At 43.6% G+C, this 16,955-nt stretch overlaps 1 protein-coding gene across 10 annotated transcripts in view; it reads right to left on the bottom strand.

Annotated features, from left to right (window-relative positions):
- The window catches only part of LOC121679927 (ras-specific guanine nucleotide-releasing factor RalGPS1-like), a 78,072-nt gene that overhangs the window by 12,615 nt on the left and 48,502 nt on the right, over window positions 1–16,955 (bottom strand). For all 10 annotated transcript variants that reach the window (XM_042059004.1, XM_042059008.1, XM_042059010.1 and 7 more), the window contains exons 9-10: window positions 3,620–3,757; window positions 2,131–2,224 (exon numbers count right to left, since the gene is read on the bottom strand). In XM_042059004.1, coding sequence (XP_041914938.1) covers window positions 2,131–2,224; window positions 3,620–3,757 — 232 coding nt within the window. The remainder of the gene's footprint in view (window positions 1–2,130; window positions 2,225–3,619; window positions 3,758–16,955) is intronic.

Here is a 16,955-nt window from a genome sequence, read left to right as displayed (position 1 = left end):
CAGTTACTAGCCACCAAGCTAGTGAAGCAGAACCAAGAGTCGTAAAGAAAACAGTGGTCCTATGCAATGAGAGTCAAAAACAGACTATATATTTGATATTGGCTTCTATCCTACCCAATGGACAACACATGGAAGATGTAAAATCCATCGTCCATGAAAACCTCACGATCTGGCATTGCTGGTGCTTTTCTCCACTGGTTGAAGTAAAGGAACTGACCATTTGTTCCACTTTCTGTAAAAACAACATGGAGACTTCTGTTTGCACTGCTCAAGTGTGAGGTTGTGGATGGGGGCCTGAGAAACTGTACATACATGGCAGGAGGGTTAGATGGCCAGGAAGAGTTACAAAGTCCCAGACTTTTCCAGGAGGAAAGCGAGGCACTCGCTAGACCACAACTATTCTTGTAAAGACACGACCAGACATATCAAATCCATTGGAAAATTGTTCATTCAGAGAAAGTATGGAAAAAGCCTTTACAGATGCGTAAAACAGCAGGCTCTCCCAGCGCAGTAGCCTCTGCTACTGCGCCAATTTCCTAATTAACTCTCGAGATCTCCAGGCGTAAACAACCCGCCTGGTCCTCCAGCACCCAAGCAATCAGGTGTACTCAAATAGACATGGTTCACCTTGTTTGAGTTCTGCTAAATGCTAGAGCATGGTGTGACCGAGAGAAACAACAGCATGGTCTGCTTCAAGAGGTTACAGCGCATTCCATGTCCCTGTGTGACCCACAGTTTGGTCTCACTATGACGACATGTGAGGATGGCTTTGGCCTTCGCAGCAATTGTCGAGTTTTTTTGCACGACACATGCAGAGGGTTGGTTAAATTGACAAAGCAGCAGAGAACGGAGTAGCCTCTTCACGATGTTTCTGGAGAAGTGCAGCTGAAAAGGTCATGTCATGAAGATTTTTTTCAGCGTCTCTGCCCTCAAAAACATCACACCTCATTAATTCACTGAGTGTGGTACAAGAATGCCGTCATCGTGCTCGTCAGGGGGGTGGAAAGTTTTGCGTTTGGGTCTTTGTCCAGTGGAGAGTGCTGCCGCAATATTTATTCCTCGTCTCTGTGTGTAAACATAAGTAGATACTGACTGCATGAAACAATTGTGTATGACGTATTGAAATAACAAAAATTGAAATAACATTGAGATTAACTGTGTTTTTGGTCTTTTCCCGTAACCAATGTAAATAATATTAACACATTTGTTCACAGCCAACAAATGTAGCAAACAGAATAGAAAATAAATTAATTAATTCATTAATAATTAGGGTGTGAGTGGATGGAATTTAAAAACACACTTTTTCTCTTTGTGAGTAAACACTGTTCACACAATGCAAGTGTGAATGAGATGAAAGCAATGAGAAGGACGTATCTAAGTAACATCACTACTAAGGAACTACACATTATTGTAACTAAGGAAAACACATTCCTATTTACAAGAGACATCCTCGCCTGAACATCTTGTTTTGCAAGAACTGTAATCATTGGAGATGAGGTTCATTCAGGGTCAGTGGAGATAAGAAAGGCCGTATGTTGCACCTAATGAACAGCATTTCGACCTGCAAATGACAAGGAGGATAGAGTCTTGTGCTCAGAGCCACCCAGCCAGCTGCTGACAATAATACAGCGCCAATAAAATTAACACTAATACAATTGGATTATGAGGGAGATTGCTAGAGGGACATTATTCAGCGACAGAATAATAAAAACATCAGCTGCCAGTGCTGCGATTCTCCAAAAGAAAACAAGATGCAGACAGATGGAAAAATCCTGCATTTTTTTCCCAAAGTGAAGAAAAATATGATTGTGTCACTGCGCCCGGGCATTCCACTATTGAAAATGTTTTTCCTACGGCTGTGCCTTCCTATTTTTTTTTTTTTTTTTCAGATTTTCTTCTGACCACATCAATGCAACAATTGTTTGACAGACCTGACCCGTGTTTCCTGTCTCTCCTTCCGCTTCTCCCCCCAGTCCCCGGCACCCTAAATCACTTTCATTATCTCAGCTGGCTCCCAGGACTCCATGCCTGTGGCTCCCGCCTCAAAGGCCCATCTTAAGAGAGCCATAACGCGGCTGCTCGGGGTTGAGCGGCCTTCCCCAGTTTTGGTTCGGGCTCGCACCCACTTACTTGAAGTTGTCATCCTCCACAAACTTCTGAAGTTCCTCAATGTAGCGCACTGACATCAAGTACTTCTGCACATGGGGAAGGGTCACAAGGTGATCTGTCAGACAGCAGAGGAAAGAGAGGGAGAGAGAGAAAGAGAGGGAGAGAGAGAAAGAGAGGGAGAGAGAGAGACAGATTGAGGAAAACAGATGGTTGGACACCGAAAAGCACCAAAAAAAACCCTTGAACAAGCCCTCTCTAAAGGCAGAAGTCTAAAGGGAGAATTTCACGCTGGTTGCCGTCAGGGGGAATGGTTATGATTAAAGACAATTAGCCCATAATAATCATCCTGCTCATTTCTTTCCCCTTCCTTTTTTCCTACTGCTCCCTCGGCCCAAATGGATCTAATTGGTGCAGCCAACTGAGTGTGATGGGGCTCAGCGAGACGTCCGAGGGGCTGTGCGGCCGTGTCAGAGGTGCTCTTCGAATGACATCACCCACGTGTGTCCACTGCACATGTGCCCGGGCTTCTGGACCCCGGCTGCATCCTGCTCAGGCTCTTCCTGGGCTCAGCGCTGGCAAATTGGCATGTCCAAAGCTGCTCAGTGTCCCGTGCTGGAGGATTACTTTATTTAGACAGGACGATGAGGCAATCGTTGTAACGGAACCTGACACCACAGCGCTCTCGTGCCCAGAAACAAATGTCTACTTTGCCCCCCTTCTCTCCTTCTCTCTTCGCCTTTGTGTATTCAACTGTCTCCGAATTGTGATCGTTCCACCAAGCAGGGGATTTGAAATGAAAATGAACTCTGTAAACATTATTGAGACTCTTTCGGGTTCAGGTACCGTGAGCATTTCCTGTTGCACTTCTTCAAAAGCCAGTGTTTTGTTGTCTCTCTCTTTCTCTCAAAAAAAGAGAGTCAGAATTTAAATGATGAGCCTCGTCTATAGGCCTACCAGAGCTTAGAACAGCCATCCAAAGGTGGGGTGAAACTAGGGACAGGAGCTTTACAAATGGACAGGATTGCGAGCCGGCTCCTACCCCCGCAGGACTCCAGAAGGGTCTTCGGCGAACACGAAAAACCCCAATGAAACATGAGATGTCCAACAATCAAGAACATGGGACGAATTAAGGAATGAAATTACGTAATACGCTGGTAGTACAAATCTCGTTTTGAGAGAACACAGACACACACACACACACACACACACACACACGCACGCACGCACGCACATGCGCGTCCAACGGCCTGGAGGACAGAACAAGGCAAAGAAACGTGCAAAAGGGAAAGAATTTCCAAACAAGTCTGACATGAGCCACTGCTCCGTTAGCAGAGGCAGCTCACATTAAAAACTACTGTACATGCAATCACATCTCATTTATCACTCTAATTATCAGCTAATTAAAGCATACACACTGTACATGTTATCTCACATTACGTTATGAGCTGCCCAAAACAATGAATGTTTCATCTGGGGGGGGGGGGGGGGGGGGTCATAGGAGTACACTAACCGTACTTGCTGGACACCTGGAGATCTGAGATCACCCGCAGAAGATTGTTCATCTGATTGGTTCTCTGCTCCGTCTCTAAGATGCTGTCCGACGCAGGATAGGCCGAGTCGATGTAGATCATGTCCAGGAGGTACATCCCTGTGGAGGAGCATCAGCGAACAAAGGTCAACACCTTCCCACAAAGCACCGAAACACGAGGGGAAACTTTTACGGCATCCTCAGTTCCAAGTGTTTTTTCGTGTCGGCAGGTTTTTCTCATTTTCAGTTCATGCATTAACACAAAACGTCAAAGCAATCAGCTGGCAGGAAACACAACCGAACATGTCCATAACAAAACTTCCAATGGCCAACATTCTATAACAGCTCATTAATTTAACTTTTATTGAGCGTTCCTTTAGAAAGAAAGAAAAAACACACTTAATCTTTCTCAAAGGATTAAATCTATCTTTTAAGAGGTTACATATTGTAATCTTGCCTGCCAGAGCACGATTTACCTCACCTTTCTATAACATGTCTTAAAATCTGCACCGTGCTGTTGACCACAGCACAGAACAAACAATGCCGCTGGGCTTTGAGTAAACTATTAACAGTTCTCCTGTAAAGTCAGAGGGAAATTATTTGAGAATGAGCGAGGGGAAAAACAGAACATAAATCACAAAAGCAAAGCAAAGGGGAAAATATCCGAGAACTACTTCAGGTTGTAGCCTTCATACAAAAGTGACTGTGCACAGATGAACTTGGATCTCCAACATAATGCATTTCTCTCCAATGTGTCTACTGAAAAGCTCTTAAACGACCAAGGGGAATGAAAGAGCTATGCAGCATCGTCTCATGGAACAAACAAATAGGCAGGACGTGGCGTCTGAAAATGAAAGATCTTAGAAGTAGGACTTGAATGTGCCTTATTAACTTAAGTTTGGGCTTGCACTTGTTGCACATTTTTTAAATACTTACAGTCCACGTGCCATAAAAAAAAAAAAGAATCCAAAATTGTATCCAAAATTGTGCCTCATAACTTTCATGTGGATGAAATCAAAACAATACAGCTCAGCTCTAATACACACAAAGGGCTTTGGGGCAACTCCTACTTGGGAAATCTATTCCATATGAGCTCATAGGAACTCTAATATGTCTAAGCATCGCACAATTATGCCAAAGTAGACGCTTTACGAGAGTCTCAGGCCTGTGAGGCGGCTGTCATCAGGGTGGGGGTGAGGGATAAACATAATTAGTCAAGTTGAAAAAACACATTTGACTGTAGGGGTACGGACCGGCTCTCCAGAACAGGGAACAGGGTCACGTCGTTGCCTTGAGCTACAACTTCCAAAACATGTCGCATGTTGGGGGGTTATGAATGGTCTTTGTGTGTATGTGTGTTTGTGTTTCTATGTGTGTTTATGTGAGTGTTTGGGTTTCTCTGTGTGTGGGGGAGGGGGTCTGTGTGGATGGGTGAGCATTGGCAATGTAAATATTGTAAATAAAGATGTGGATGAGACTGCCTTTCTTTGGTTGTCATGGAGTCCATCGTCACAAGGATACTTTAACTCTATCATGACTTAGGTTGAGAGGGGCTTTGATTGTCTCACTCAAGGAGAATATGTATGGATGTTTTCAGAATGAATGATTAATTGGTTGTTGGCTGAAAAACCTGTAAGCACATGCCACATGCCTTGTGAGTGAACACAATGTGTTATATAGGTACAGTACAAGACCACTGCAATCATCTCTGTCCCCCACAGTGCCAAATTATGTAGCTGAGCAAACAAGATCAGGATTAGGATTGTGGATTGTGATGCAGTGGTTGAGCAACTGCAAGTTAAAAGGACTCCATTCCCTTGTTGGTGATGAAGGCCAATATGGCCGACACCTACTCCAGTGTTCATCACCAATTATTACTGGCACCGCACGTAGTGCAGCTTTGCCTCCTCGTGAGTCAGTGAAAAGCCCCACCGCCACACAATGGAAAAGCACATTGTGTACACGCGTCACCAGACGGAACATTCACAACTGTACCAGATGCAAAATACACAACTCCTCCAATCCAGAGAGAATAATAACGAGTCTGTCTACTTCCTTGTGTCTGCTCTGCTTTTTCTCTGTCACATTTCACTTCAAAAGGCGTGTATTCCATGTGATTGGAGACTTGAAGAAAGCCAGCGCTGGTTAGATCCACTTAGGAAAAGGAAAACATGCATGGAAACAAAATCAATCGTGACCGTAACAACAGGATAATGAGGTCCACTGGTTCATTATTAGCAAAGCCAGCAGCCTCTCCACAGTGCCAGTCTGAGGGGGTGAGTTGTTGAGTGGCCGTGGTGATGTCAGCCTTCGAGACGTCTCAATGGTGGTAAGTCCCTCAGCACTTGACCAAATCTCATCGCCTTTATCAAATGTAGACTGTGCTGATTTGGTTAAACCAAAAATTTCCAAAACAATCATGGAACCAATATTGTCCGTATTGTTTGGCGTCTAGTCAGACTTGACTAGATGAGTGTAACTGTATAAGACTTTCTTTGAGTTGCGTGTTAGTCAATGATGGTGAAGACAGAGCCAGGACAAAAAGCAGGCTCTGAGAGCCATGTTGGAGAGGCCTGTGAAGTCCAAGAGACAACATGTCCTGCATTCACTCATCCTTCTCTCACCATCCCAGCTGTCCCCATGATGAGTCTCATCACAATCAGCTCCATCCAGGAATGGCAGGAGCAGATTGCAGATGACCGAGGATGAGTCACTGTTTCCCAGTTTGTCAAGGCCATGTTTGTTAAAAAAAAAAAAGAGAAAACAGACAACGATCTTGTATTTGCAAATGGCGGTGGTCTCTGCTTTGAGCTATTCATTGGGTAATTTCAGGTGCCTTCCAAAACAATCTCATTCGCAAGGAGGACGATGAGCTCAACATCTCGCAAGACCAAAAGACTTCTCTCTAGACACCAATTTCTGCCAATTTCACAAATGGATGAGATATTCCATCAAGTGGTGGTCGGAGTTCAATACTAGAATGCTCGGCGCCTTTTGGCTGGCCTGTGCTTGTGTCACATGCATCATTAGAAGAAAAAACCTCACTGGAACAAGGCTGTTGTCCTCTGGATAATTTTACGGTTTCATTATCAGTATATATTGTGTCCAGTGTCCTGTCTCCAACCAGACTCTCTGGTTGAGAGACATTGAGTGTCTGTATTATTTCAAGCATTATATTGACATCATGACATATTCAGTCTGCATGAGTCAGCATTCATTTATTTACCACTAACACACACAAAAGCTATTTGTAAATGTTCAATAATATAGAATTGCAACATAAGGTTGTTTAGATTTTGCTTTGACGTGGCAAGCCTCTCAATCTCTCACATACACTGACAAAGGCAACAGGGAGTCTAGTCAAGTCTTCCCTTCATGTATCCTTTTTAAAACATTCTAGAACTGTTGAGCAAATATGACAGAATGAGATCAACTACTGGAATAAAGTGAGGTACTGGAAAACAAAACAGGCCTAAAACTGGAATAAGGTCAACCACCTCACTTGGACTATTGAGTAGAAAAAAATATCAATTAGTTTATAACTGCAGCAATAAGGCAGACTGTTGAAAGAAAGTCAAAACCACGGTTAGCATTACAGAGAGAACCTCCTAAGACTTTAATAGCCTTTGGAGATGTGCAGCAACGTGGCCGCCTGTAGCGTCCTGGGACTGAGGCCCACCCAGGCAAAACAGTGAGCTCACCCCTCACATCATCGGCCCAGATGGCTTTCAGTGTCACACAGTGGCCCTCAAACACCACCAAATCCTCACCAAATCCCTCACTCACAGTCTCACACAACAGAGCCCTCTCCCTAATGTACCACTCAGCACACACAAGTGTAAAATTACAAAAGGACACCACTGAAGAACTGATATGGGACACACCATGTGACGCATGGCTTCATGACACAAATCAGTGCATTTTACACTGAATCTGGATACAGCTGTCAAAATTGGAGACTGTGCAATGATATTGTACACCAACAAAGACTATATACCAAGCCAAGGTTACAAAAATATGCAAATGCATATTAATTTGCAACTAAAAAAACACATGGAACATATTGCTATTATTTCCGTGACAACATGCTTTCCTGTGTTAGGTGATGACAGGCAACATCTGTTCAGCATTCAGCCTGAGCACTGCACATTATTAATCAGCATCAAGCCATCAAAGGATGAGTAGTTAATTAAATAGTCAGACTCCTTCACCCATATGAACAACATCAAAGAGTCAAATACACATACACACACACACACACACACACACACACACACACACACACACACACACACACACACACACACACAGCCAAGGTGAAACGTATTAGCCCAGGCACACAACTACCCCCCTCCCCCTGACATCACATGCAAATCACGTCCCACTTCACTGGCTCCTCTCTATTTTAACCGCTAACTCCACCGTCTTCCCCGAACCTCTACCGACGCATGAACCGCACTGGCTTTAGCGCATTGCTCAGACGTATCGCACCACGGCCCGTCTGATGGCTTAATGAGCCAACGTCCTGAAGTGTATCAGCGGCCAAGGGGCTGACGTCACAGTCAGAGAGCAGAAGCCCCGTGGCAAAAGATCAAACATGCGAGATGATAATTACTCCATAGTGAACAGATGTAAACGCTTCCCTCAGAAATGCTCAACAGACAGTGAGTGGATAAATGGATTAAGCACCAAGGTAGAGAGACCAATGACACTTGGATGAAAGACATCTGCTGGCTGTGGCCCTGAAAATTGGACGCAGCCGGGCAAAAAAAAAAAAAAAAAAAAAGGCAAATTTTCCAATGGGGAGCACTCGACCACTTTTGACAGCTGTTTGAAAAATAGCGCTCCTGAAGGAAAACAGGGCAAGCATAATGAAAGTGTCGATACAAAAACAGGGCACGGATAATGAAAGGGATTTGGGCCCGCTGGGCCCATAAAAGGTGAAAACAGATTGATTGAACCCTTACTTCAGCAAAACAACACAATGTTTCTACTTCAGGTTAATGGATACAGCTTTCCACATTCCAGGTTTAAAATTGGAAATAGCCGGCGTGTCCCCAGCACAAAGGTACGCCTCTGGCCTCAGACTGACCTCCAGATCTGACCTATCATTTCAGCTGATGTAGTGTCTGTTCATCTTCATTCTCCCTCCTGGTCTCAGCAGGTGAGGAGGTGCAGAGAGACAGGAAATGAGGTCGTATAAGAGGAGCTCTTGGGTGCCAAAAGGCCCATACATCTCCCTCATAAAGGTGCCTTCCTGGTTTGGACGTATTGTATCTGGCATCGGCAACTGGCACGCACACGGATGCTGATGTGTCATAATGATGACCGTCAATACAGATTCCCTCTGGAGAGGTGTGTGGATTCCGGGCATCCAGTGTACCTGGGACCAGTGTGGGAGGTCACTGGGGCAGGAGAACAGCAGCAAATTCTGTCTCCAGAATAGACCAGAGAACACCTCACACTCGCTCTCTCTCTCAGCATGCAGAAGGAGAGCTAAAGATCTATGTGGACACAGAGCAGGGTGAGATGTACTGAAAACATGGCAATACCATGAGGCAAATCTACCATTGTATGTGTGTGTGTGTGTGTGTGTGTGTGTGTGTGTGTGTGTGTGTGTATGTGTATGTGTATGTGTATTCCCAGTGGGGCTCAGAACCAGTGTTCCAACATATGAAACAGAAGTCACACAACTAGCATCTACCAGTGAGGTTAAACCAGTGAGGTTAAACAAACTCATTTACATATTCAAAACAAGCCAAAGACACAGCTCAGCCCCTGTGGTTAAAGCGTTCGGTCTGGTCTGAGTTTTCCATCAAGCGCGACAACACTGCGGTTTGAATTGGCATATTTATGGCCCAAACTGATGACAGTGCCGGCATCCGCTGACTCGGGCTGAATGAAGGACACACATGAGTGAGTCCACACACTCACTCCACGCGCTGGTGGAGAATGCTGTCGGCAGCCAACCAAAAACAGAAACAACCCCCACTGACTGTGGGCAGGAAAGAATGCCTGTCCAACCCACTTAAAGCTCAACACAGCTTGAACCAAAGACGGAGGATCTGTAGATATCAGAGCTGGGTAACTACTTATGGTAATAGGGATGGACTTGAAGCCAAAGCATCCATCTTCAGTTTTCGGTACCCATATGATGCTACTGTATGGTGCTGCTTTACCTTCTGTTGGGGGAGGATACTCAGAAGAGGAGTAGGGTTGTTAGCTTAAAGCAGGGATCGCCAACTGGCGGACTACAGTCTGAATCAGGACAGCAAGAGGTTTCTATCTGGACTGGCCTTTTGATATGATGACAAAAAGGAGCTATTTTGTCATTGAATACATTTCTTAACATGCAAAACGAGACAAGTATGTGTTTGGCATTTAGATTTAGGGAGATGGTATAGCCTAACACCTCCGTTCACAAATGTTGTGTGAGCTTCTCTCACTTGAAAAAGTGATTACGATGTTATGTCTCAAAAATCAATGATTTTGCTTCTTAAAAATCCTTCACAATCTCTTCAGATAGTGCATTGCAGATGTCTTGGGGTGTGCAGAGCTTGTATACACATTTTGGCCTGTCAAGTCTCCTGAGCGGATCTTAGAGCGTGTTAGAGCGGAAGTTTGCTCCGTAAATCCCAGGGACTGTTGGCCACCTGTGGCGGGGAGTCTCAGAGTGTGTCACACAGTGTGGGGTTTGCTGTGGAGTGAGCCTATGCGACAGCTGAGGGGGCTTAACACACGCCACACTGCTGCACTGATGGAATCGGATCTTGCTCACTCTCTCCCACACACACACACACCCACACGCACGCACACACACACACGCACAGTATGCACACACACACACGCACACACACAATCACAAACAAGTTAGAACACTCTAAGAACTCTAAGAAACATGCTAGATTACCAGAAACACAGTGAGTTGCATGTTAATATGGTGCTATGCAAGAAACCACAAAGACCCGTTATGGATTCCGCAAAGCTCAACAGCACCATCCAGATCTTGATTATGAGGTTATCTCATAGTAATTGGACTGACCATTGCAATCCACACCATTTAATGGCCCTTACTGGATAATGAAACTGCATTTCAATCAGCGCGTCCTGAGTCATTGGAGCAGCTGTCTGAGAAAGGAAGGGATGTAGGTCCTGTTAGCCGTAGCCAGGTTGTGTAAGAGTGCACTAGAAGGGCACGAGGATTGGTGTAATGGCCGAGGTTGTAACTCTGGGTGGACAGGATGACAGTTATTGCTACTTAGTGAGTTGTGGAATGAGCAGAGGGGCAGGTTCAAGGAGGAGGACGGAGCTTGTGGCCATAAGTCTGAGGTGTCGGCTATGGACGCCGGAGGAGGCCGCAAAGCTACACTGTGGGACACCGCCTGTGTATGAGCTAAGTGGTACTGCCGGCTGTAGCAAATCTTGATGGCCATTCACTTGGCTATCCATGGCAGGTACACCCAAACCTGTGACACCTAACCATAGCAAAGCCAAAAGAATGACAAATTCGGCAATCATTTGGGCCCAGTGGATGTGTAATTGCAGCACTTTCCAATCATAATGGCAAAGGTATACATATGTACCAGCCTGGTTTGGATTGGAGGACCTCCAGTGATGAACAGCAGTGTTGGCTGGCCAGGCCTGCCCTGCACTGGGCTTCATAATGCTGGGGCTGTTTGGCCTCCCGCAGGTAATGAGCTGACATCATGCCTGGACGTCTCTCTCACTATTAAGGATGGGCAGAAGAAAAGGGCCCGCACTATGTTTTTATAATCACAGTAGCACTAAAGGAGAAAATGGCTGCGGTAATTTCAGGTCGTTAACCTATGTCTCCCAGCTAGTTTAAAAAGAGAGGAGTTGAGATCTTAACTGTTCTCCCATTTAGGGCGAAAGACTCACTTTTGCCCCCCTCCCTCCATGCTACTTCTACTCCCGGGAACGTTTTTTATGATCATTTTTTTGCCCCAGAATGCCAAGCCCTTCCAGGCAGGGGAGTCTGGGACTCCTGTGGAGGGGTAATAAAAACAACCCTGCGGAGCGCTCACCACGAGGGGCCCGCACGGCTCCGCAAACGCCCCCACCCATATGCCCCCCCCCCACCCCTCCCCCCAACACCTTCAATGTGGGTAGGGTACCCCATTTTTGGAAAAAAATAAATTAAAATAAATTAAAAAAACACAACAAAATGTGTGTGGTAATCACCCAGCTCACAGTCAAAACACAAAGAGAATCGTATTTACAAATGAGATAGGGGAGACGAGGGAAAACATACAGTGGTATGGAGAAACATATAAACCACAAGCTTTTAGTGCTTTTCCATGTGTTGTCACGTAGTAGAGTATGTCTGGCGGGCTGTCTGGATATCTGCCAGCAAAACTTTTATGAATCTGTATTTCACAAACTCCTCTGAAACTCACCCAGCATGGGTTCACTAATACTGGGTCAGGCCAATGTGATTTTAATTCAGCACGGCCAGGGAAAGTTGTTTCATGAAATGGATTTGTGTGATTTCACCCGAAAGGTTTTACATAAAACAATTCTGCAACCTGTTAGAGTCCTGTGGAGTTCTGTCAGCCGAGAGCATTTCTTGTGATACGCCACCATGACATGAATTCATTGCTACAGAAATCTAGTAAACAAGGTAATTGCTTTAACATTCCAAAGGAAGCCACTCATAGTCAGAACAAAAGATATTTACAGGTCACCGAACATGCCAAACTCTACTCGAACAAATGTCTCCACTACTAGCTGTTGAAATAAGAGCACCTTTCTGGTCCTTTCTGAATGACGAAACACAAGACTCTCCTTTTTCCCCTTTTCTGCTTCGCTAAAACACATGTAGGACAGTAGAGCGGTCATTTTATGTTAATGTCCAGTTCGAAGAGCTGAGTTTGAAGCTGCTCAAAGAAAACGTTTGAGGCTAAAAGGAATGAACAATGAACTCAGCAGCTCACCTCTGGACACACCTGGATTCAGCTTGACCCTGTCTGAGAGGGCCTGTTAAAACAGAAACATGGGGGTCGGCTTTTTGCCAAACATGAAGCCCGTCTTACCCTCTTCATATAAAATCACACACTGTGGGAAAATATACCATGAAAACATTCATACCTGCATACCTGAGGCCTTTCTAAAAAAATGTGTATAATAAAAGTCAATGTGTCCTTTAATATTTGTTACACTTATTGCAATCTAATAAACATCATTTGTTCTTAAATTTTAAATAATATCCACTATAAAATCTATTAAAATACACTAACCTGTATGTGTGTTAGGAAGGGGTGTGTTTTTCTAAAAAAAGAGTCGTAGGTCCCCTTTAAATATGATTTTGACATCCCATTAATCAACAAAGTTTCAGCCCACTTACGGTAAGTAATTTGTGACTTCTTCTCAGTTGTCTTTTAATAGAATTCTAACCAGCTCAGGTTGATCAACACTCTCAAGAGATTTCCTATAGCATCAGTGCTAATAATCACATGGTTCTTCCAGGAAATGATAGGGATGCTGGATCAATCTGCGTTGAAACCCGCCTTTGTAATGTTCAAAGAAAATTGTCATAGATCTTTTAATGTGAAGCATACATAAAGAAGTGCTAATACCTTTAAAGATGAACTGAACTGGAATTTGAAGTAAAGGTGATATAACAGATGTATTTTATTTCTTCTCATTGGTACAATGATTAAAATGGCTGCATTTATTAAAAGGGATAAAATTGTACGTTGAAAGTGTTGTTGTTGTTACACGGGCGGCGCCATGTTGGATTTCAACAATCGGCTACGTCACTGGCATGGTAAGCTACTCTGCACTAGCACTAGCAGCCATAGCAGATAATGAGTCTGAGGCTAGCTGACATGGCTGAGGAAACTAACATTAGGCCTAGCTGAGTTACATATTGACCATAAGCCATTTATCATAGGCTAGCCTACATCACAAAATCTCATACAAAATGAAAACAAACTAGCGAAACAAAAGCGAACACTTTAACAGGGGAAATTAATTGGGCATGAATCATACTGAACGCTATTTTGTCAATGAGCAGAAACATACACGACATTCAAACTATTGATAAGATTTGCACTATGGAAACTGGTCTGTAACTTTGGACGAATAAATGCAATTGACTCGCCATATCCTGACTTAAAAAAAACTTTTCTTGCTTACTTTATCGCAAACTTGGTGGGGCAGCTTGTAGTCTTTTTTTAATTCATAGAAGGGCGAGCCCACAGTCTATGTGCCATGGAGCCTAAGTTTCAACTTCGGCTTCGTTCACCCAATGCAATCACTGGTCGCAATTACAAAGTCCGGAAAGGTTCGTTCAATCGTTTAAAGTTTTAAGTGCAGTAGCCTATCTGTCCCCTTTGGAATAATATCTCGAAGTAGCCTCAGGTCCAGTGTTAGGCTACCATACGATCCAAACTAGGAAAAGGCTAGCAGCTAAACACCTTGGAAACACTCTTACTGTATGTCAAACTCCACAAGCTTGCACTCCGACCATAGGGAGTATAAACCATGACTCCGACGAGATCACAGATCGATAATAATGCGTTTACTAGCTGGTAACTAAACCACAGCGGGTCTGTAAACAGAATCCAATGTCCCTTTCTACTCACCCTGAAGCCAGTTGTTCACCGTCTCAGGGCAGATTGTTGATGCGAGGGATCTTGTGTGTCTCAGATCTTTCAATGTGAAGCATACATAAAGAAGTGCTAATACCTTTAACCTATAGACCCTTTCAACAATAAAAACAAAAACATGCTTGAACATTCTATTTGGTTCCCAATCTACTTCCTCTGCATTAAGATAACATATGGAATGTTACAACGGAAGTCTTGTGGAGCCAACTATGATGCTGATAATGGAACTCTCTTGAAAGGGTCTATTCAGAAATCCCACACTGTACACATCAAAATCCATGCTCAGTTACAACCCTTTGAAGAACACAACAAAGGGTTTTAACATACTGGTAATTATGGGGAAAAAATGTGCCCTAGTCTTTGTCAACATACATTAAACAACACACACTTTCGTGCCCTTGTCATCCTAAATGGGAGGAAATCTCTCAGGACTTTTAAGAGTGTAATCCACACACACTAAGTGAATCAGTCACATAACCCAAAGCAGAAACAGGTAAGCTTCCCATTCAATACTCTGAACAGGGATTTATTTTTAGGACAGGGAGTATTTTCCTAAACAGAAAAACTGTTCCAAAAGTGTCCAGAATTGTAGAAGATACAGTATACTAATACCTATTTAGTTAAAAACCTTCAGGTCAAAGTAAAAGGTTGTGGATATCTGAGCTCAACAGGCAATCAAATGACACCCTTGGTGCTCCTGAAGCATCGTGCTGATTGGCTGGGATTGTTTATGGCTTGATCTGAGCCAGTATGTCTGTTTCCCATTTACAAAGCCAGTGCTTTGTAAGAATACGGTGTTGGGGATGTGTTTAGCTTAACACTAAATGGTCAAATAGAGGACCATGGGGAGCAATTTGTTGAATTTGACAAAAAGGCATGGGATTAGAATTACTGACTTCACCTTTAAATAAACTTAGGCCATGTATGGACATTTGCATGCCTTTTTGTTGAGGTTGTGTTTTTGTGACATATAAAACTGATATGAGTGCAAATAGATGTATGTGTTATTTGTGTAGAAATGGAGTATCTAAGTAATATGAAGCTGTACCCCCCCCCCCCAACCCCCTCCAAAAAAAAAAAAAAAAAAAAAAAAAAAAAAAAAAAAAAAAAAAACAGTGGACTTCTGCAGTTTTGACCAAATGCACTTTTCCCATGCAGTTCTCAAAGTCTAAGCCCTGTTACATTCTCTTGAACAAGAGTGAAAATTGAAACTGAATAGCCACAATATCATTCAGCACCCGCGGTTTTTCGGCCATGTGGCGGCCGCCAAGACAGGAGGTCAGCAGGGGATGCTGAGGTTCCCCCAGCACGAGTTGCTGAACTCTCATGGTCGCCCCTCATCTGGTAGCATCATTAAGGGCCAGATCACCACCACCACAACCGCTGGGGAGCACAACAGAGGCACTGCGGTATAACTCAGCAAGGAGCCCATATGGAGAGTTAAGGGGGTTTTCTGGAGAGTCTGTTAGAAATGGCAGGCTTTCTTTGGAGACCAATAACAGATTTGGGGAGGGTAGAACCTATTTAAGATAATCGGATTTAGTTTATCGTAGTGAGGTTTTTATGTTCATAGGGGCTATTTTATGTTGCAAAATAAATTAATTCCTTCCTGTGATGAGGCTGTGTATTGGATGGAGTGGTTTTAAGGCACATTGTTCTTTTACCTTTTGCCAAGTGTTTCTGTGTAAGAGCAAAATACAAAACATGTTGTGAGAATAGCCAAACAGGACCAGAGAGAACCAGCCATGCGAGGCTGAGAGGGAAGAGACCTCTGGCTGAACACAAACACTGGCAATCTGAAACTGGGATTCAACTCTCTGAAGGGTTGACCCATGGTGTTTAATCCAGTGAGTCATAAAGGAGTAAGCCATTCCTCTTCAAGTAATAACGTCTGTGTCTTTGTCCGAAAGTCGGAAAAACAAGGGAGAAATAAATTAAAATCATGCTTCAGAGAATGCTCCACAACCAGGGTTTCTACACATTTTCCATTTCAAAATTCCATACTTTTTCCATACTCAAATTTTCAAACTTCGATAGATTTTTTCTGACCATATTCTAGACAATGGAGTGTTCTACTAGCATTGTGAGGAGCTGTATAATAATGTTTATTATTAACTTGTTAGCCCTCAGAAAACACTTGCCCATTGTTGGATACTTTTCATTGGGGAAGTGCTGTGTTGGAAGGTGCACTCACATTTTTAGTTCTCTATACAGCATAGCCTACATATGTTGGAGACTAGTGCACTGCTGGCAGAGGCCTCAGAAATCACCGTAAACAGTATTATTTGTTTGCAATAACAGTTTATCAGATAATGCAGTATCCATGTCTTGGTAACTTTTACAAAATCAAAAAAGTCTACCAGTGTTTTAGCCGAAAATAGCAGAGCTACGCAAACATACCAGTGCACAATGGTATAGGGCACGTGCATAGAACAGGGGTTCTCGATTTGGTACCAGGGTCCCCTTGTGGGAGATGTTGATCTTGATCTTGATGATGTGGACTGACAGTTAAGCTACACAACAGTAGGAATGGTTCATTATGACCTGAGTGAAGTGATTAGTACTGTAGATGCAATAGTCTGGAAACAGAAATATTTCTCCATACCCTTGTTTCTTTTTTCCATACTTATCCAGACCTGGAAATTACTAAAATCAAATTCCATACTTTTCCAGGTTTTCCATACAGC

This window comes from Alosa sapidissima, chromosome 13 (genome assembly GCF_018492685.1).
Source record: "Alosa sapidissima isolate fAloSap1 chromosome 13, fAloSap1.pri, whole genome shotgun sequence".
NCBI classification, from domain to species: Eukaryota; Metazoa; Chordata; class Actinopteri; order Clupeiformes; family Clupeidae; genus Alosa; species Alosa sapidissima.
This window is presented reverse-complemented; position numbering and strand designations above follow the sequence as displayed.